Consider the following 21579-nt stretch of genomic DNA (forward strand, 5'->3'; position numbering starts at 1 on the left):
TTTCCACTTCGGGAACTAGCGTTTCCGACATCTTGCAAAGCTAGTATAGTAATAAGTATGGCTATTTATCTCGTCTATCTCATAAAGCCATTTAATCGAGAGCACGGATTTAAATGTAATATATATATATATATATATATATATATCACAAACTAAATACTACTGAGTGACAGCAGCGAGCGGTGGACCAGGGCACATTTGCGATTTGTGCTTTTGGGTTTTTGGCTTTTTCGCCACTGATCTATTTATATATTCACGTCTTTGTAGGCTTTGATTGGTCGAAAAACTACTTTTCATTTTCTGCTCGATTTTCGATCTTTTCCATTTTTTTAAAATAAAGCCAAACTTGAAACTGGACCCTCTGAGGCTCTGAGTCTTTGTTTGTACTGTATTCCTCTACTCTACTCTACAGTCTACAGTCTACAGTCTACACTCACTCTACAGTCTACACTCACTCTACAGTCTACACTCACACTACAGTCTACACTCACTCTACAGTCTATTCTCTTTCTCTCTCTCCTGTTGTGTTGTGAGAGAGAGAAGAAATAAAATAATATGCCTGATCGAGTGATCGGACTGTTGGAAGCATTTGTGTTTATGTATATTTGATACTCTCTACTTCCTGCTCAACTATGTATGTTATACTTCTTTTTTTATTAATCGTTTGTAAATATTGCGATCGTACAAAGGGCGTTTCTTGTTTATGGTCGTCGATATGGTATTGTAGCGTTGCTATTATATTACTGAAGTATACTCGCGCAAAATCTTATAACGCTGTTGATAAATTTGATGGACACAAGGTGTCGAATATTCACGTGCATAAAACGTACATATATTGAATATGCGTCAACCCTGGCCTCAATGGAAATAAAATTCATAAACGCAACTACGGAGGATGGTATCCCTATCGTAATGAATTTAAGATTTGTGGGCTAATGATAAGCAGTCCCTCAGTCTGGAAAGTATGAATGAATTGCTATGATCAATAATAGGTCACAATACTGGAATCTGGCGGTTATAAATCGGACCGAGGGAGGGATCCATATCATATATTATAAAGCATCGATCTCCATATAAAGTTTCCCAATTCCCTTATAAGCTTCTTCAGCTCCTTATAATTTTATCATGTATGTCAAATATATTGCGACCCGTATTGAACTAAAGATCTCATCCGTGCCTTTTGCAGACCACTGACACCTGTGTTCAATACTTGAATTGAGAACTGTGCTTAAGAACGTAGCATGAAATGTTCTACTTTCTAGGTGTTCTGTAGCGTGAAGACGTGATATTGCAAGCTGGCTTAAGCGAATCTAGAGTCTGTGACCTGAGCGTCCACTCTATTGACGCAGGAATAAATGGGTTTCTTTTTATTCCAGCGTGCTTGTATAGAACACTAGTAGGGGCAGATATACGAGACACATGCTTGTATGCTGAAAGCGCACATCAGGTAACATAGGCTTTATAGCTTTGTTTTCAAAAAAAAAAACACTACACCCAAATCATGATATTTCATGTCATATCATGATATTTCACGATGAGAGGCCATAATATTTCAATTTTGTCAATAATATTATGAAAAAGCGACGCTGAAATGCTCAATATGATTCCAGCAGAATTGAAGTTTATCTAAGCAATCAATCGATGAAATAGGCCATTTGAAGCCCACAGAGCGAATGTTACAACGACTGTACACTACAGGAGCCCTTCTTTAGTGTGAGCATTATGTTGAACCCACAGGATGCACAGTACGTGAACAGTCAGCTCCAGATGCTCGGGGTATGGGTTGTTATGCGATCATTTATATGAAGTATATGTGGCGTATGGGGTAAAATTTGATTAGCGATTGTCGCTATGAAGTACATATATGTTGTATATGCCCAAATTAGTATAGTGCCAACACAATATTCACATGCAATTTTCCTCTTTTGAGTCGTCCGTGCGAGTATTGGATTTCTCTCATATGTACCTGGTTAATACAAACATAGGTACAAGATCTGAGGAATGAATAATGTGCACGAGTGCTTACGTTTTTCTTGGGCAATTTGTTGTTCGAGCATTTACTTACTGCACAATAAGTGAATATAGATATCGGATTGTGCACCCTTTTAGCCCCGAACCTTCATCTGCATTAACGAAATAGGGAATGTTGACAAAAACATTGACGCATGCTTACAGACATACATCACGGACAGAGATGTCCAGCAGTATATACATATATGCGCATATATATATATATGTGTGTGTGTGTGTGTGTCTGTGTCTGTGTCTGTGTGTCTGTGTCTGTATGTCTGTCTGTCTGTGTGTCTGTCCGTCTGTCTATATATTATATATATATATATATATATATATACTATATATGTACTATATGTAAATGTATATTTATATATATATATATATATATATATATATATATATATATATATATACGTACACACATACAACACATGCATATATATGTGTATATATATATATATATATATATATATATATATATACCTACACACATACAACACATGCATATATATATTTATCTCTATCTATCTATATATATATATATATATATATATATATATATTTATATTTATACATATATATATATGTGTGTGTGTGTGTGTGTGTGTGTGTATGTGTGTAAATACATACACACATATATACATACAGTTATATATTTGTAGGAATGAATTTACCATTGTGTATATGTATTTATATGTGTGTGTGGGTTGTGTGTGTGTGTGTTGTATGTATGTACGTATATTTTGATGTATGTATGTATACATATATACATATATATATATATATATATATATTTATATATTTATATAAGTGTGTGTGTCTGTGTCTGTGCGTGTTTCTGTTTGAATTTTTTTTATGTATGGTTGAGGGTGTGGGGCATGTATATGCGTATGTGTATGTGTGGAATATATGTATCTACGTATGTATGTATGTAAATGTATATTTGTATGTGTGTGTGTATATACGTTTATGTTTCTGTTAATGTGTAGTTGGAGGTGTATGTGTGTATACGTTTATGTTTCTATTAATGTGTAGTTGGAGGTGTATGTGTGTATGAGTACATGTCTGTTGCTCGCGCATCGCTGCTCAAATATGTATCTGCTGTCTGAGCGAACTACGTCCTGTGTAATACAATCCTCTATCTGCTGTCATCACTAATTGATTCTTTTGTCTCTTCTACAGTATAAAAACCATCGAGATGTAAGTGATGATGTTTGCCGCACACTGACTGAATACCCGAGTCTCAAACCGAAGACAGAACTTTACACCACAAACGATGGCCGAAGTAGACAACTGCTAAACTTATCAGGTAGGTTTGGACAAGTCTGTTGTGTCCAGGCACTACATACTGAAAGCTTGAATTGTTCCTGTGTTGTACATAGACTATATATTTATACTTGCTCTGCTTTGATTGGTGTTTTTGGCATTACAGCCTTGTGCTAAATGCTGCTGTATTTTTTTTCTAGTCAAACTTAAGAACCCTCCATAGGCGGAAACAACAATAGTATGTTACTAGAAATCCCTATAGTCGTCGGACATATAGTGCATGATAATATGTTTTACATTAAGTGCATCTTGTGTAGTATCACAATCTAATAAAAATTATCTAATCCGCTCGAACGCACCCAACAGGTACTCTGCCCATCGACTATAGGGGGTCCAGGTATAATATCCCCGTGGTTGTCTGGTTATTAGATGTACATCCCGAGATCCCTCCGGTCGTATTTGTAGTACCTACAGCAAATATGTTGGTCAAAGCGGGTCAGCACGTGGACAACGACGGACTTGTATACCACCCATACCTGTCGTCCTGGGCGCGAGGGGTATGTCTATGAGCTGTGTGATTGTGCTTCAAATATCTGCAACGCCCCGGTTATGAGTCAAGCTTCATGAAAGCGATAAGTCTTAGCTATGATTGGCTTTTTTTATGTATCAAATAGATATCTTTACATAGATGTGTGGACATAATTAAACTTCGATATTAATTCAGATGCTTTGCTGGCAATATTCCCAGATCGCCAACATTGTTGCTTAGTTACTACGTCGAGTACTCTCAATACAAAACTTATCACCTCTTGTGAACCGCTAGTGCTCAATACCAATTGCTTTATTGCTGCTTGTTTATTTGGCTATTGCGAGCAGACGCTTGTTATTTTCGTTTTCTGTACAGTTGCATGATATATTCCGACTTTGCTCACTGCTATAGCCAGTTGCTTCTAACACCTGAAACTACACTATACTCTCATTGCCTGCAGAGTACGTTATCCGGACTGATGTACTACTGCCGAGAAGTTTTCAGCTTATCTCCGCCAGTTTACGCCCGGCCACAGAATCAACCCTCAGTACAAAGAAACCAATCAATGCCCCCGAATCATGGTGGGTACGGAGGGGCAAGTAGCTACGCTGGTAAGAACGCAAAAGAAAATTTGTATCGCTTGCAAGTGTAGTATCTCGTACACTTGTCCTCGCGTACACCTGGGGGGGGGGCGGGCACAAATCAAGCTGCTGTTTGCACTCGAAAAAATGCTACTAGAAGCAGCATATCCATTCGATGTGTTTGTGGCCTTGAATAAGGCTAGTATTATAACACACATATTTTGTCAATTTCCGTTGAAGCTGGCCCTTGATGATTAGATTTTTTAACCTTCACCAGCAGCACAGCCTCCCGCCGGGTTTGCGGCACAACCACCTGGTGGCTTCGGGGGGTATGGCCCTCCCTCTAATTTCGGACCTCCAGCAAACTTTGGTAGAACGTTGTCGACCAGCGAGATGGCTACCGGGTTTAAACCTCCCGGTATGTATGCATATTTCTCAACGAATCGTTTCCATGTCAAGGGAATAATTGATTCAGGATGTGGACTGTATTGAGTCTTGTGTAGCTACATGAGATTTAGTAGCACCCATTGCTTTCTAAAATGCATTCTGTTAGTCAACCGCCGTATAAGTTATTAACAGGGTATGCAGTGTTAGTGTGTATGGCGTGTGCGTTGTTAGTATAGTATGGCGAAGTGTGAGGAAGTACGTCGCTCAATCTCCTTCTCTAATTGTGTGTGAGGATGCACGATCTCTCTGAAATGCTGATATCTTCCACTACGGGTGAAAATAATGGTAGGTAAGGAGTATATGGCTAGCGATGTGTTGTTGGGACACATCTTTTTTCAGTGGCCGTTTAGAAAAAAAATGACCTTTGATGAAAAAGTGCACTGTCGTCGCGATTCGGAACTAGGCGTTGATAACATGACATATGACGCTGGGGAGGCATCCTATCTGTTTAAATGGCACTACTCGTTGGTACTCCCGCCGTACCTTTCAAATTGAATCATGTAGTGTATTACTTTTTATTAGGCACATTAAATTCTTACACTTCACTGTAGCATCCATCACACCTCCAGCGATGCCGGTAAGACCTCCTGATATATACAGTGCAACGCAGCAACAACAGTCGGCACAACACAAGCAACAGCCAAACGAGCAGAATGAGGTTGACAATGCGATACACGACGATGTCTTACTGATGTCTCTCAGGAGTGCCGTAGCTGATGTATGTGGTCAAGATATTTTTATCAGCAAGCTGCTATTATTATACATACATCGGCGCGTGAGAGAGAGTGAGTGAGAGTGAGAGGAAATTCGAGCATGACATCCTGATTATTTGTGCTTTGTTCTAATTTAGTTTATAAAATTTAACGAGTTCAGGAGTTTTGTAGCCCGTGTTTTTATTCAAAGAAAAATCCCTAATATTTCATGTGCTCAAACATCGTGCGCTCTGATTTACAGAGACTTTCGAGAGAAGTGCCGCTGATAGATTCGGAGAATAGTACAGTGATGAACCACGAACTGGAGAGTTCGTCTACTCTCTCGAGCAGTAGCAGAAAATTAGAGTCCATGCTTGAATATATTACGAGTGAAGAGGTATGACCAGTCATTTATTTATTTTAAATTGTCATTACCCATTGCTGTAGTGAATCCACTCGAAATCTCAAATCTCAAATCGCGTCTCCGTTCATGTGATTAGCATGTGATCCGCACTTGACATATCTTATATGCTTCAATTTTCGTGATAATTTTTCAGTTTTTTGTTTGTGAGTCATATACCTATTTCACGCTTCTCAGCACATAATCTATCCCCGCAGAATCGATGATTGATCTCATAGCGCGTCCTTGAAATGAGACGACCTCTGTTTCTGCATTATATAACATGATATTGCTTTTATCTAAGCCTTTTCGTCCCCAATTCTGTACTGTCGTAGTATCGCATTGACACACAGCTGAAAGAATACACGAGGAAAACTGCTGAAATAAAAAAGTCTCTAGTAACTATGAAAGAATCGGAGGGTGAGGAACAAGATCTCGAGTCAATGACGAGACCCAAATATGCATTGTATAAGTAAGTGCATAACGCCAACGATGATTTACATGCTTAGATAGAAGTGATATTTGTTCAAGGTAGTGTCTGCGTATCATCTGCGTTGCGCGTAGTTTACAGCTGGGCATGCACCAACCTTTAGAATTTATGAATGATTCGAATGACTTATTGGGAAGGGTGCTGTCTCCCTCATTTGCGAAGGTTAGGCACCATCGTTGAATGTTTTGCGCACGTTGACATAGTATTTATTACTCTCGTCTCGTCGCTCATGACCTTCATTGCGATGTTCCTCAGTCAATTAATAGATGCGGTGGCCAAGCATCACGCCGTTGAAGATGTGGTGTACTATCTCGGTAAGCGTTTGTACCGAAAAGATGCCGACGACGACATATTCACACTGGACAAATATATGAAAGTAAGTTTATGAGTTAATTTGGTGTACGCTCAATCTTTCTGCGATACAGTAGTGTCTCATAGAAGTGTTCGTCATGTCGACGTCGGTTCAATACGTCCAGTAAAATTCGATTCTGGCTATCCAGCTGTCGAGCGGTGTGCTTTCGTAGTCACTTAGGCGTGAACAAAACTACTGTATCTTTTATTGTGTTGCTATAGTTAAAAAGATAAAAATATATCTCAAACTTAAGTCTGCTACATGGCTGCACGGGGATATTATCGTCTTCTCTGTATCGGGTCTGTCCTGTTGCTTTAGTGTTGTCAGTTTCATCGACTGAGTGGTCGACGTAAATGTCGCTTGCTGTGTGATGTACGTCTCGAGTTGAGCTAGCGACTCATCGGGCGAAGTGATAAAAACGATGTGTGTTCTCCATCGTCTCTGTTACCATACTTTTCGAGCATTCGCCATTTGTACTAATAATATGTTGTTTTTACTCTATATACGAGTGTAGTACATTCGGCAGCTATTTCGCGAGGAATTCCATCACCGCTCCACGATTAAAGTGGCTAGGAAAGAGGCTGGCCTGCCAGAGTATATATAGTTGAGCTCAATCCATCCGTATGGCGCGGTTCTGTGGTTGCGGCTATAAATAACTACGAAAAGTAGCCATTCAGTTCAGGTTCACATGGAGCTCTAGCAAGAAACAATTTCAATGCGATTCGTAAGTCGTAACATGAAAATATATTCGGAGTTGCATTCATATACACCTTTTACCCTTAAAGGCAATCAGTTTCACATTTTTTAAATCCTTCATTTAATAAATAATGGATTAGTACACGCCACAATGAACCGATACAGGTAATTTGCAATGCCTCCGAAGAAATCCGACAAATCTATGGTTGTTGTATTTTTGGCTCACTATTCGTACGCTATATATCATGTACTGCAAACTTTTCGAGAATAAACAATATCTCTGCAACCGGGTTTTTGTATGACGTCCGCGCGGCATCGCTCTCTTTGATATATTTAAATTCATGTGATACCACTCGCCGCACAGTCGATAATTAGGTGCGATGTCTCGAAACCCACGTGCAGTTCAATGGCAAATACCACGATCTCGATGTTGAAGTTACGTTGGTGGAACTGATCCTTTTGAGTAGACAGTCCGACATGATGCCGCTCCTGTCGCCTAAAGGAAGAGAATGAGCTATGTACATGATGCCGGAATACAATACAAGTGGTCTACACTACAGAACTTGCTGTATTCGCCTAGTATCCAATCGATCACAGTTTCTTTTAAATTTTGAGAAGGACCAATTCAAATGGTCAGTTTGTCGTACACCATTTATAGATTGCTGCCCGTCGACAAAAGTATCTATCCTCAGACCCTTCAATCTCTATTTTCGTAAGTCCATTTCAATCCTTTCTGTAGTTTAACATCTATAGGTTGCTGCGCTACTCAAATTTAGACACAAAACTACTTGCCCATAAATATAACTTGGTGTCACTGCTGACCATTTAGGGCGTAACCGCTGCGTGTATGTGTATCTCGACCACCGTCGCTTCTCATCAAGTGTTCGCGATACAAAATGAAAGCTCACACGCGACGCCTTTGGGTGATGACATTCGAGATAACTCTGGTAGCTGCGTCTGGGGCAAATGATTTAGACTGCTCAATTACATCAGGACTTTCCAGATGGTAGTCTCATCATCGCTTTTTTGGTGTCTTGAAACCGGAAAACTGCTATGCATATGAAGGTCACCGATGTAGTATATGCCGCGAAGGTGTAGCGTGAAAGTTTGACTGTCGATGACAACTTCCGAACAGTCAAAAAATATTGTGGCCTCTCACTCACTTTTAAATTGAATCGCCTATTCTCATATCATCGATGGTAAAACTTTCATGTCCACTCCAACACTGCATGGGGTAGAAAAATTGTCGCAATTCTTACAACTTACTCACGACGAATATCTCCGTCGTATATGTTCTGGGAGATCTTCTATTATTTATGTACAGGTCGGTCATATGGGACCGTCTTGTGCCTTAAAGAGCACTTGCTGCTGTGTCATTATTATATGACACTTGACACCAAAGAGCTGCAGTACTTTCTTATAGTCGACGTCTATTATAGTTTGTTAGGAGTTCTAGTGAGGGTTATTCTCCGAAATATATCATTTTGTTTTCCCTTACTAGCAAGTGAGATACTCATGTTAAAGAATATGTATCTTCCTCGTACTAACTGATTACCCACAGTTACACACTAGAGGACTGTCAGCTTGATTCAAGCATGACGTCCTTGAGGTTATAAGCATTGGATAAAATGGTGAAACTCGAGATACTCTCGAGTTATGACCATCAAAAGCCAATAAGGTTTAAAGTCACTTTTCTTTTTAAACGGATTTTAGCTTATAGGCAAATACCGAATATTAGGCACAATATCTGTATGTAGCTAAAGTGCATAGTAAATAGGACAAAAGCTTTAATATATAGTGGAACAATGACCTAAAGGGTCAGTTGTTTACAATTTAGTCTAAACATACTTGTAAGTATTTATTTATTACTTTACTTCTCGTATAAAATCGCACCTCTATGGTGTACCAGTCACGTTCGCTGCATCTGAAGAATCATATTCTATACTAAACTCGCTTGTGCATCAGACAACCTGGAATAGCTCCGTCTGTTGTGATTTAAATATGTTTGTACGTTAGTTTGAGTTGTCCGTTGTCTACTTTCATCTAGTTGTTCTCCCGAACGCTTGCACGTGGTTAAGATCCCTATCAATGATAGACACTTTTAGGTTGTTCCAAATTATAATACAGTTTCTTATCATCAAATAACTCGTCACGAAATTTATGAAAATATCTCACGTATGCTGCTGTTTAGATTCAACCGGAAAACTGGATTCCAAAGTGGATTGATATACTTGCTACTCCGATCTGTAGATGAGGGTATTTCAGAATTAACACTATTAAAAGTTGGTGCTAATATTTCTGGTTTTACCTGCGAAGGTCATCCGATCTGAACCAGAACTCCAAAAATGCCCAAAGCGCAATATAATGTATGCATCACTCTAGAATCATAATGTGTGTTGGCGATGGCGAGCATAGGTGCGTCTAGTATAACGCAATTGCACCGAATCTCAAGGCCTGAAGAGATATCAGCACGATGGATGATCGCAGAGATAGTTTTTCATCGCAGTGTATGATAGCGATATTGCGGCCATACATTTTGCGACTTGCTAAAAGAAAATCAACACAATCGATTGATCTTCGCCCGTTTCACAAAGATCAGCCGGATGTCTCTGATGTGGCTCGTTCTATCCAAACATTGCCGATGAGGTAGATTTTGAAAAACTACATTAAGTTCTGAACTCAAAGTTGGCACGAACCCGGAGACTGTCGAACGGTTGCCGAACGGTTTCCTCGCTTACATTACTTGTATATTTGTAGTTTACTATGCTCCAGGAACTAAATCGATTTCGCCTTCACCTTGGTGGCAAAGCTGTAACGTATGTCACCCTAGGCTGCGAACGGTTATGGTCTATGATGGAATACGTCGTATACGTACAAAAATACTCGACGATGGTTGTTGATGACGTCGAAAAATTCTGATGGCCAAACATATCTGAGGTAGCACTTTTTTTCTCTTCTCATTCCATTTCATCAATTTATATACCCAGAACGAATCAAATATCAATTCGTAGAGAAGCCAAACTTGGTGTACCACCGACATACGATGTTGGTATGGGTCAATACTCACAACAACACAACCAGGTGTCCATGTCTGGTGATGGTTTGGGTTTGATGATGTTGTATGCGCCGCGAAAAGTCAATGGCAGTACCTGTAATAATTAGTGGACACAATTACATCAGAAACTGACAAGTATTATATTACGACTAATAAATACTGTCATTTTTTAGACATAGCTTATTGCTTATTCTTGGGGGATGTATGAATATCAGCGCTTTAAGACGGTTCTATGATAGTGTTGTTTATTGATTAATAGTCAGGCGGCCATAGTATATCTTCGCAGAGTCCCGAATGGATACAGAGTGGTATTTAGAGGGCTTGTCAGCACCATTATCCACGTAAAGCATTTAGTTGAGGCTATATCATCACGCCTAATTTAGTCTTGATATTCCTACTCTGTAGGTTACGGATAAGATCCGCATCGACATTGCTATTCAATTGACTTTATAGTTCGGTTCTTTCCGTACTGTTTCGCCTCGCATTATGGTTTGCCTGGCCTTATGATACCACATTATGTAAGTCACGCATCTCTTGCCGTTTTGTAGGTTGAGGATTAATGAGTTTATATATGATGCGACATAGTTGGGTATCAAGCTTGATAAGGGTCTTTAGCTCCAAAACATGAATGTAACTGAGGCATTTTCTGTCAAAATGATTCTACATACACGAAGACATTCGTAAACACAAACACATGGTGATAGAGGCGAATGGATACTTATTTGCCAATAGGTATTTATGAGTATTAATACCTGGGAGGAACATTTATGGAGGACATGAGTTGTTCGATCAATCTCATTCCGATTATTCTCATCCATGTCACCAGGTGCATCAATACACTTGCGATAAAATCCAAGAATAGGCACCTGGTCGACTAAAACTGGGACAATCAAGGCTCTGATAAATGGGTTTTGATATTCAGTGGGCAATGTAAAGGCAGTCGAGGTAAGAGTGGGCCGAGATGCTTTCGGCATAACTTACTGATACTGATGAACAATCCCATTAAGTGGTGAACAAGTTTTCACTTACGAAATAGAATCCAATGTCTAGCTCATAATTCAAATAATCTCTAATGCTACACCTTTGTAGGAACATGCAAGAACAGTGTATCATAAATACATTTTCTGATTCTATCGTCCTGTTGAACACTCGTGGAAAAGTTGTGAACATAATTTCTCCAGATTAAGGACGAGATGGGATTTTTCTGCTAATACTCTTTTATAAGCACAAAGTAATACTCAACAGCTGAAGATGTCCTTTTGAGTAATACAACCTGCTTTGAGGCTATATGTTGCAAGATACAGCTTCATACATCGTACAAGATATCGGGATTGTTCTTCAGTTCCAAAACAATGACCTTAACATTTATTTTCTGCAATGTGACAATAATTAACTTCCAATGTGACCCTTTGATCCATCTCCCCGATTTGTAATAACCAGTTAACTCTTTTTATTTCTAGGTCCATTTACCAATGTGGAAAAAAATTGACTCCGCCAGATTAGATACTTCTCTGCTTCAGATATGTCTTCTGCATCAATCAGCCCTTTCCTCTTCTATTCTGTATATTCAATATCCTCTTGGCATCTTTAATATAGGTGGCGGAAACCGCTTTTTTGGCTTGGGGCGGTAAGGAAATTTGCTGGCCTTTGTTACTTTCGACTTATTATTGCCTTAATCCGGCTTGATTTCGATCCGGCTAGTCATTCATCGCGGTTTGTGGCTAATTTTGCTCTTATTGGCGTACACGATGTATGTATTTCAGCATGTTATACTCGGTGTTGTGGCGCTCCCGGCATTTCACTGCGGATTAGAAATTACGAAAAAATAATTGGACGCAGCAAGAGAAAAAGGGTTAAATTATAATTTTCAAGATTTATGAATGTATGACTCACTTAGCGGACGTTACCATTTTTCTGGCTATTGGTTTAGCATATGTATTATTAGAGAATGAGCTTGTGCACAATTGGTTTTACACTGTTTAGTAAAAACCTACCTGGAAGTATTTTGATGTCAAAGACACAATGATTAAATTCGCAAGAAACCCCAGATTCGTATTCTTTCTATATGATTTTAATGTCAATTCTAATTTTGATTATTGACTCATTTCTTTACCGGCAAAATCAATTGAGCGCTTGAAAATTAGACCATCTCTCTCTTTCTCATATTCCTCAATAGCTTGGCCTAGGTGTTATTAATGTATGCTACATCAAGGCTTCATTTCTACATATTTCCTGTTCTCACTGCTTATTGTACAAGGCAGCACGCTCTCTTACTCGACATCGTAGATCGATACAACGTATTTTTGCTAGCCGCTAACTCTTTAGACGTGCTAAGCAAGAATACTCCAGATATTAACGATCATTTGATCCATCTCCTGGTTCGCAGCATTGTACTACAATATTTTTCTTGCAAGATCCAGTCGCCAATATAAAATGACTTCGACTCTGCCGCAGTACCTCTCACTATATTAGTTTATACGTTGATCGTCTCTTTTCGATTCTTTTCTAGATGTTCGTTGTTCTCACTGCTTGTTGTACAAGGTGGCACGCTCTCTTACTCAACATCGTAGATCGATACAACGTATTTTTGCTAGCCGTTAACGCTTTAGATGTGCTAAGCGTCTTACTTCGTTTGGCGAGGCGTGCATTGCGGTTTGCAGCCAGTTTTTATCTCATTGGTGCACCAAATGCATGGATTTCAGCATGATATGTTCCTGGGTGGCTTGCGGGTAAGAGTAAGATAGAATTACGGGATGATGAATAGTGGATACTATCCTCGTCCTTATATACACAACAACGTTTTATAAAGACGCTGTGTATATACAATGACTTAGAGTAGGAATTGCCCCTGGTTAAAGTATTTTGTGCTGTGGCGTCATAACCACTACGCCGCGGCGCAATTTTTTTAAACAGTTGCTCTAATCTACTCCCTTTCCCATAGTACTATTGGAAGGTAAAAATTCTTCTACAATAGTATTTGTTCCTATCACTACTGGGAATCTTCACCGTTTTACGCCAAAGGCTCTACCTTCAAACACGAATTAAAACGTCGGTCGGCGTCAGTGGGAGTCTTGATAGAGCGATAAGGCTTGAGAGAGGCCTGCTCTATGTTCATGATGTCACTGATGATGTCGTCCGGCACTCGCATACTAAACAGACTTTGTGGCGCGCCGAGCGCCTATGTGCCAGAATGTGGTCCAGAGAGCCCGCCAACGTACCTTCACATCTTTGGCCGGTAGGAGTTTTGTGTGAGGCACGGCCATGTCCAACTCATATGCCACTGGAGCTGGATAGTGGACTGCGCCTGCCTCGAGAATTTATATCTCCTGGCCATTCCTGACTGTGTGAGGCCACCACGAGGCCTTGGTCCACACTGGCACAATAATGACTGCCCGTTCGAGGCGTCGATCGAGTTGTTCCAGGATGGGGCCCAGCATGGTCTCTGGTGGGGCCAATAGTTCCAGGGACTTGTCCCATTTGTCGTGGAAGGGGTTCGCAAACGACACCTGCCCTGGTGGCTTTTCCCCAAGTAGTAGCTTTCTGGATAAGATCTCTCCGAGGGGTTCGGTTTGATCATCCACTTCCGGAACAGCCGCAGAATCGTCTCGTACCTTGGTACTCGAGGAGCTTCCCTGATCTTGAGAGGTCGTCCGCGGCGAGCTTTAGCTCGCCGGGCATGTATCCCAAAGAGACTGGCCAGAGGCTGGAGCTGGACGTTCATGAGCTTGGATTGGCTTCTGCGCATCCGTAGTGCGTGCAGAGAAGTACTGCTGTCGGTGAGCTATAGCAGAGGGATCTGGTCGACGTTTTGAGTTCTGTGGAATTACTCGTACGCTAAAACGAAAGCCTTGAGTCCGAGAACTGCGATAGGCCATAGTCTTTCGGTGAGGCATCACGGACCTGCGAAGGTGGTCGGGTTTCCTGCCAGTAAAGCGTTGCCCCGAACCCTATCTTGAAGGGGTTCGAGGTGAGTGCTGCTCTGTGGTCGGGAAGCCAAATCGATTTCGATCTTTTTAAACGCTGCACCTGAGAGACAAATTATCTGGGCTCGTGTCCATGGTGTCGATTGTTGTAGATCGGCGATGAATGAATATAGTCCCAGTATTGATAACCCTGCCCACAGCAGGTATCCGCAGAAAGATTGTCACAGTTGCGTCGCAATCTGTGAGGGCTTCGTGAGAAGTTTGGCCGTGAAGGCCGGCGTCATCTCTATCGTGTTGCGCACTAGGTCGATTATCACGCCTAAGTGTTGCAACCTTGTCACGGGGAAGTCCCAATAGCCCTTCCCGGGAGCTAACTCCAATCCAAGTTCTGTGAGCAGGTGATCGATGTAACACTTCTGCCCCATTAAAGTGTGTGGACGACCCAGAAGCAGTAGGTCATCCACTTAGAGTATTATTCTGATCCCTAGGCTCCTTGTCATGCGACAGAAGACGTCCATCAACAGGAGAACCACGCTGGTGAGAACGTGGCTCCCATGGGTAAGGCTAGGAAGCTCCACAGTGGGCCGTGGGGGTATCCAAATTACCAGAGTTTCGGGTCGGCCACAGTCAACGCATAGAAGCCATCTTTGATGTCTGACGACATGGCTACATCCCCCCGGCGGGCAATTTGGGACAGTTTCTCCAGTCCTTCTGCTCAGTAGGTTTACTTCTCTGCTGCCTTGTTGATGTCCTTGGGGCTCAGTATCAGACGGGAGTGCTTTCCATCTGACTTCAGGATCATAAACGCAGAGTGGACCAGGTATTCCTCCCAGTCCTGACAGCGTCGGATAACTCCTGCCTCTCGGAGTCTTTCGAGCTCCGTGTTCGTCATCGCTTCGGTCACATCCGCATTGTTGATCCATCGACCTTTGCTGGAGGGCTTCGGAGGACCTTGGGGACCCCATGCTGGACGTACCCCATACTTGAAGGCTTAGAGAACTTCCTGGGACGCCTCATAGGCCCACCATGTTGGTAGCGCTTTTTTTTACTCTGAGGTATAAGGGAGTCTTGGAAGATTTATTCTTCCTTGACATTGAACTTTCCCTTGGTAAGGACCAATTCGTGTTGCTTCTTCTTCGTTGCCTTAACGTACTTGAAGATGGTAGCAGAGCTATTGTAAGTAGGGCAGACTTGCTGTTCCACGAGGGCAGCTAATGCAGAGCCCTGTAAACTTCGATGGATATTCCTACGTTTTAAACTATGTTGTATAAACTAAGATACAATTTAAGTCAGTTAGGATTTAGTGTGGTAGCTTGTGTAAGAATGATCGGGACTGCCTCTTGGTAAGAGTCTTAATATCCTCCATCACACAGGACGTACCTCTAGCTGTTCTTTATTGAATAATTTTCACTAGAAGTACTAAGTGTTCATGACCACATGTCTAATTTGTAGATAGACATAAGAACGTAAGTCAAGTTAATACATTAGCTAATATAATTAAAGTCCCATCTGAAGAAAAGTTATAAAAAAGAAAAATACTTATTGGATTTTGGAGATTGCCGGGAAGACCAAAACCTGTAAGTAGTAGTTCAGGGATTATAAAATTTAGGTTATAATATCCTACATCTACTATCATTTCAAATAGGTACAAGTAAATGAGTCATACCAAGGTTATTGGAGCAATCAAAGTGAATTTAGAACACTGAGGAAATATTGGAAAAAGAACTTGTATTAAATTATTTTAAATACAAATAAAAACCAATGTGTTATCTCATTTGATCTTGATATTTTAGAATGACCGGAAGCCGTATTTCTACAGCCCTAATTGACACTCAGCTGTTTGAGTTCAACTGTGTGCAGATTACTTCTCGGTAGGCTTGCTTCCGGTGGTGAGCGGGAAGTCCACCGAGATCGATTTGCTTTAGAGAGAAGGCTAAGAAATTTAGCCAGGTAAATATCTTAGTAAGTTCCTTGATGACTACAGGATTCTGGGTGCTGTACCACGAAGGGCAGCTGACCGGTGAGCGAGATAGTCCCTCAGAGAACTCAACGTCCTGTATCCTCATGAGATTCGCAATTTCTCGTGTTTGTCCAGTGCTCCAACCAAGATGGCTTCGGTGACGCACGGTTGCACTGTGGCGAGGTGTTGAGCAGTAGAGACTCCGGTGATGTGAGACCGGAGCCCGTACAAGGAATACTTTCCGGTACCGAATGAAGTGTTTCCGCTATTCCTAATTTCTGTCCGGATACGATCGGCGTCGACCTCTTGTAGTTCCTGTTGTTCTACTTGTAGTTTGGCATTCATCGCGAGGGCAATGATAGACGGTAGTGAGATGGATGGTGTTTGAGAGCCTTCGCTTAGACCTAGGCTGAAGAAAACATTTCTGTCAGTAAGATAGAAATATAGAAATAAAGGATGACTGCTAAATAATAGGTTGGGAAATTGGGGATCAGTCAAACCTTTACCGAGCTTCACCTTACAGAAAATTGACAATCATTCTCAAATATGTAAAACACACCTTGATGCATAGTCAGTGCCATTGTTGTTGCCAGCTGTTGTTCTCATTTGACTGGATGTGCATTCCTTTTCTGTACTGATGGAACAAACTTTCGTCAACATGTGAATATAGTCTTTAAAATAACTCAAATATAGTCTTTACATTAACTCAATTATCAGATTTATGCAGCCTGAAGAATATATTTTCACTGGTTTCCGTGTCACATCTCACTAGCATGATAGGATGAATTTAAACTATGAAAGTCAGACTTTGTGTCAATTCATTTTGTGAGGATACATGTTAAAAAAAATTATTATATCAATTCGATGCGGCCACTGAAATGGTTTAACTCCATACATATCGGCAGCTAATGTATATATGTTTGTTTAACTCGCATGCCTCCTTCATTGTATCAATGTAGCATTACCTAATATTGGCTGTGATAAATAACAGTGTGTGTAATCTGTGCCTCTTCCTTGTACAGGACCGACTTCCTTGTCTGGTTTCAGTTTGCGAAGGCACAGGATCCACATCTGTATGTAAGCAAATATGTAGACCAGGTGACGGGAACTCTGATGTATATTCTACAGCAATTACACTATGAGACAATCTTACGCCAAATACGAAAGTATTGAGTGTCTGAATACGCGACACAAGGGCAACAATTATTGGGGCTGGCAATTAGCCATTATTGTAGGACCGGGAATTGGTGGTATGATCAAACACTTTGGTGTTACGTTGTTCTACATGGAGACCAAAGCCATCTATAACTTTGCTCTGGACAGTTTACAGAAATCAATAGGCCCAGGGCCAAAAGCACCACTGAATACGAGACTCGTGTTTGCTGAAGGGTTCCTGACTCAGGCCGATGTAAATCCAGGGCAGTTCTTTTTCTCAGACAGATATCATATCAAGATAAACTTCTACAAGAACTTGAGGGGTCTTTATAGTGGCAAACTCCAGGTAATGATTCTAGATGTCCTACATCCAGGAACGCGAAGAAGTTCTGATGCGCACTTTATAGTTGTAATCCAGATACTGCAGACGAGAGACGCGGACTCGACTGCAAGTTACATTCCTAACCTCGTGAACACGAACATGTCCAGATACCTTGCTAATTAGGTGCTTACGATTAGCGACTTTGGAACTCAAAGGTTCCCAGATGAGCGTGTCGACGCATGCGCAAGTCGGAAGTTGGTTCAAGAATTTGAGACTGGATCCGCCCACCCTCATCAATCGCATCGCAGATATTTGCAGCTAGGTTTTAGTAGCATGCAGAGCTGACAAGGTGAAATATGCAATGGAATACGGTTTGGGGTGTTATGGCAAGGGAGGTACTCCATCCATATCAGAATTTCATAACTGCTCAATGTCGACAATAGGGATCTCGGAAGTGCACAGAGATGTTTATCGAAGTGGTCATCAAATCTGTAGGATCCTAAAACCCTAAAACCCGTTATTCAAGGAGTCGGATTTTCATAAACTTTGGAAGTTCAACATCGAGCAACGACCTGAAAAAGCTTGCCCGCATATCAACGCGGAAGGCTCCGATAGTTCTACGTTAGAAGGAGTACAGGCTGACGAGGTGACTTTGGCAAAGATCCGGGACTGGATTATGACGCTCCACCTGGCTCGAATGATGAAGGTCCAATGGATATGCACAGATCGGAGGTGCCTAAAAGTACGAAGGACAAGGGGAAGAAGCAGCCGAGTAGTAGCAAGTATAGTACATACACCGACCAGAATTTCACCGAGTATCAGAAACTGTGTTCTGGTGTATACAGTGGGTGCATATAAGAATGGACATGTGGATATCCTTAAATAACTTACAGATGTATTGGGCCTGATGTTTCAAAAGCTCAACGATATAGATCATGGCCAGAATAAGTTGGCCGCGATAGGTAACGGATTGTTGAAATACTCTGCGTTACAAAGAGGCGAAGAACGACTCCTTAACAGTCTTTTCGAGGGCCCAAAGACTATACCGCGTCAGCCTGGAGGACAACAAATCAAATGTAAGCATGGAGTGGAGCTAAAGCAGCAGCCGACGAAGCGGAAAGTGGAATCAACCGACGAACCTAATGCTCCGGATAGGCCAGCTGTCGAACCTAATACTACGGATAAGCCAGCCGCCGAACCTGATGCTCCGGATAAGCCAGTCGCCGAACTTAATGCTCCGGATAAGCCAGCCACCGAGCCTAATGCTTCGGATAAGCCAGCCGCCGAACCTAATGCTCTGGATAAGCCAGCCGCCGAACCTAATGCTCTGGATAAGTCAGCTGCCGATACAAGTGCGGATTGCAGTGTATTAATGGAGCTGTGGATAGTAAAGAACTCCAGGAGACCCGACACTATTACATGCACGTCCAGGAGAAACCTTCAGATGGCAAAAAAAAAATGCTAAAGGAGAGTCATCTGCAGGTCACTCCATCAGTGACAAATCCGCTCCGCGTAACACCAACACCAACAACTCATCAAGGTCCTCCAGTGACGTACCACGACCAACTATGTGATAGACCTTACGAATACACCAACCCAGGACATCCTGACCCAGGACACCGACCTGACCCGGACTAAAGTGATACCACAGACTCCAGTAAAATGAAAGTCAACGACACGTTTCAGGATGTCACTCAGCAACACAAGGTTCACTATCGATACAAGTACGTGGTAACAAACCGGCCAAAGCCACGTGTTTGTGGGACTTGCAGAGAGCAATGTCATCATGGTGGTAAATCGTACATATATATACAGAGAAGGGGAATTCTTCTAACACTAGAACAACGCAGACATTGGCCGGATGAAGTCCATGGTTCCCCCCAAAACTTTCAATTACTATAAGTAGACATTACAGACGGCCCTATTTTGAAACCAAAAGGGAGCAAGTGTATCGTTATAGTGGGTCATGATACCACAGAACAGATCAAAGCTAACACTCCTATTATGTATTTGATAGAGCTCATCTACAACCTTGATGAATTTAAGCACGAAGGTCACCGGTATTGGGCCAGTCAAGAAGAGATCGATGCTTGATTTATTACAGCATAAGACTAAGAATAGAATGGCCATCCAGCTTTAGTTAGTTCTTCATGTATAATAGCTGCTACTAATAATAAAGTAAAGTCTTTATAATAATAAATTGCACGTATGAGAAGCATGCTGAAGACGCAGGTATCAGACGCAAGTATAAGACGCAAGTATAAGACGGCAGGTATAAAATACATGTAATAGATGCATGCATACAACGCATGTATAAGACGCATGCGGCACACGCATGTATAAGATGCATGCGGCAGACGCATGTATAAGATGCATGTATAAGACGCATGCGTAAGATGTATGCATAAGACACATGCAGCAGACATATGTATAAGAAGTGTGTATAGGATGTATGTACAAGACGCATATATAAGATGTATGCATAATATGCATGTATAAGACGCAGACGGCTGACGCATGTAAAAGACGCATGTGTATCATGCATATATAAGACGCATGCAGCACACGCATGGATATGACAGATGTGGCAGACACATGTATAAGACGTATGTTTAAGGCGCATGCGTAAGATGCATGTATATTGTATACGGTGAAGTTTTGCTTAACAGCCTTTATTTTTTGTTTGCATTCATGTAAGTTTATGCTATCTTACGTAACTTCCGGTGGAAATCATCTGTGTCATTCGCTTCCGAAGACTCCTCATCAAATTTCGGTTCTGACTCTGATTCCGAGTCCGTCACCGGTCGCGCGCGACACACTTATCAGTGTAGGTCCCGCTGAACCACGCTGTGAAGTCTTTTTCTGTGGCGTTTTCTTGACGTCCTTAGAACTGCTTCCGCTTCCATGAGCGGCTTTGGCCGCCGCTATTTCCCCCCCAGCTGATAGCTCCAATGCGACGAACTTATCAATCGCTGCGTCTGCCTCGGGGTTTGGGGTCAAAGAGCATTTGGGGCCCTTGAACTTACGTGTAAATAGTCTTGGACGCTTTCGATTTTCTTCTACGTTGCGTCATGGTGTTGATTGCGTTAATGAACTTAAAAATATGTAAAATTCGGACTAACCAGGCTGACTATACAATACTAATAAGTTAACGTAAAAGAAAATACGTCTTAAAATTGCTCAAAGTAATTTAAGTTTAGCTTCAGCCCTAGGTTATGACCGAAAGGTTATGGAATTTAAGACTAAATTATTATCTTTATAGTTCCGTTCTAATCGGTCACTACTTCGGTCTAGATTTATTTGGTGTATCTAAAATCAGATTTCATTTCATTGGATGCATGATACATCATTCCCTTGTCATTTCATGCTTCGAAACACTCCTCCAATCGTAATCACACTTCTTCTCATCGATCTTCACCGAGCCACTACAACGGCTTTGGGAACCATACCATACGTACATACATTGTAATTTATCTGCTTTGAAATAAATAATATCATTGTTCCTACTAAAATAACTCTAAGTCTAACTTAAAAAGTATAAAAGAAATCAAAACACCATACAGGTGCAGTTAAATGTCTGCACATATACCTCATCACATGGTGTCTAGCTCTCCATCCCATTGAATGCTTAGACGTGTCAGGCAAAAACAAATCATCATATGCGAATATCAAGAATACAATAGCAGTTCGGTACACCG

General features: G+C 41.3%; 6 protein-coding genes across 6 annotated transcripts in view; 3 read left to right on the plus strand and 3 right to left on the minus strand.

The window, feature by feature from the left end:
* Positions 1-31, minus strand: part of SARC_00518 (methionine aminopeptidase 2B) — a gene marked incomplete at both ends in the record, with an annotated part of 6738 nt that extends 6707 nt beyond the window's left edge. Inside the window, one exon of the mRNA XM_014305804.1 lies at positions 8-31. Within this exon, the coding sequence (XP_014161279.1) occupies positions 8-31 (24 nt within the window). The remainder of the gene's footprint in view (positions 1-7) is intronic.
* Positions 32-1593: 1562 nt separating this feature from the next.
* SARC_00519 (hypothetical protein) lies at positions 1594-7623 on the plus strand. Its single transcript, XM_014305805.1, has 10 exons — positions 1594-1776; positions 3196-3322; positions 3646-3836; positions 4269-4419; positions 4667-4807; positions 5388-5554; positions 5791-5925; positions 6264-6400; positions 6674-6794; positions 7285-7623. The coding sequence occupies exons 1-10, from the start codon at positions 1723-1725 to the stop codon at positions 7372-7374; spliced, it is 1314 nt and encodes a 437-aa protein (XP_014161280.1). The 5' UTR covers positions 1594-1722; the 3' UTR covers positions 7375-7623.
* Positions 7624-13531: 5908 nt separating this feature from the next.
* SARC_00520 (hypothetical protein) lies at positions 13532-13784 on the minus strand (the record flags this gene model as incomplete). Its single annotated transcript, XM_014305806.1, has 2 exons — positions 13532-13699; positions 13740-13784. The coding sequence occupies 2 exons, from the start codon at positions 13782-13784 to the stop codon at positions 13532-13534; spliced, it is 213 nt and encodes a 70-aa protein (XP_014161281.1).
* Positions 13785-16230: 2446 nt separating this feature from the next.
* SARC_00521 (hypothetical protein) lies at positions 16231-17064 on the minus strand (the record flags this gene model as incomplete). Its single annotated transcript, XM_014305807.1, has 2 exons — positions 16231-16828; positions 16964-17064. The coding sequence occupies 2 exons, from the start codon at positions 17062-17064 to the stop codon at positions 16507-16509; spliced, it is 423 nt and encodes a 140-aa protein (XP_014161282.1). The 3' UTR covers positions 16231-16506.
* A 478-nt stretch (positions 17065-17542) lies between these two features.
* On the plus strand, positions 17543-18064 carry SARC_00522 (hypothetical protein; the record flags this gene model as incomplete). Its single annotated transcript, XM_014305808.1, has 1 exon — positions 17543-18064. One exon carries the CDS (start codon positions 17543-17545, stop codon positions 18062-18064), a length of 522 nt encoding a protein of 173 aa, XP_014161283.1.
* A 528-nt stretch (positions 18065-18592) lies between these two features.
* SARC_00523 (hypothetical protein) lies at positions 18593-19346 on the plus strand (the record flags this gene model as incomplete). Its single annotated transcript, XM_014305809.1, has 2 exons — positions 18593-18716; positions 18775-19346. The coding sequence occupies 2 exons, from the start codon at positions 18593-18595 to the stop codon at positions 19344-19346; spliced, it is 696 nt and encodes a 231-aa protein (XP_014161284.1).
* Positions 19347-21579: the final 2233 nt, after the last annotated feature.

Source organism: Sphaeroforma arctica, assembly GCF_001186125.1.
Source record: "Sphaeroforma arctica JP610 unplaced genomic scaffold supercont1.16, whole genome shotgun sequence".
NCBI lineage: Eukaryota > Ichthyosporea > Ichthyophonida > Sphaeroforma > Sphaeroforma arctica.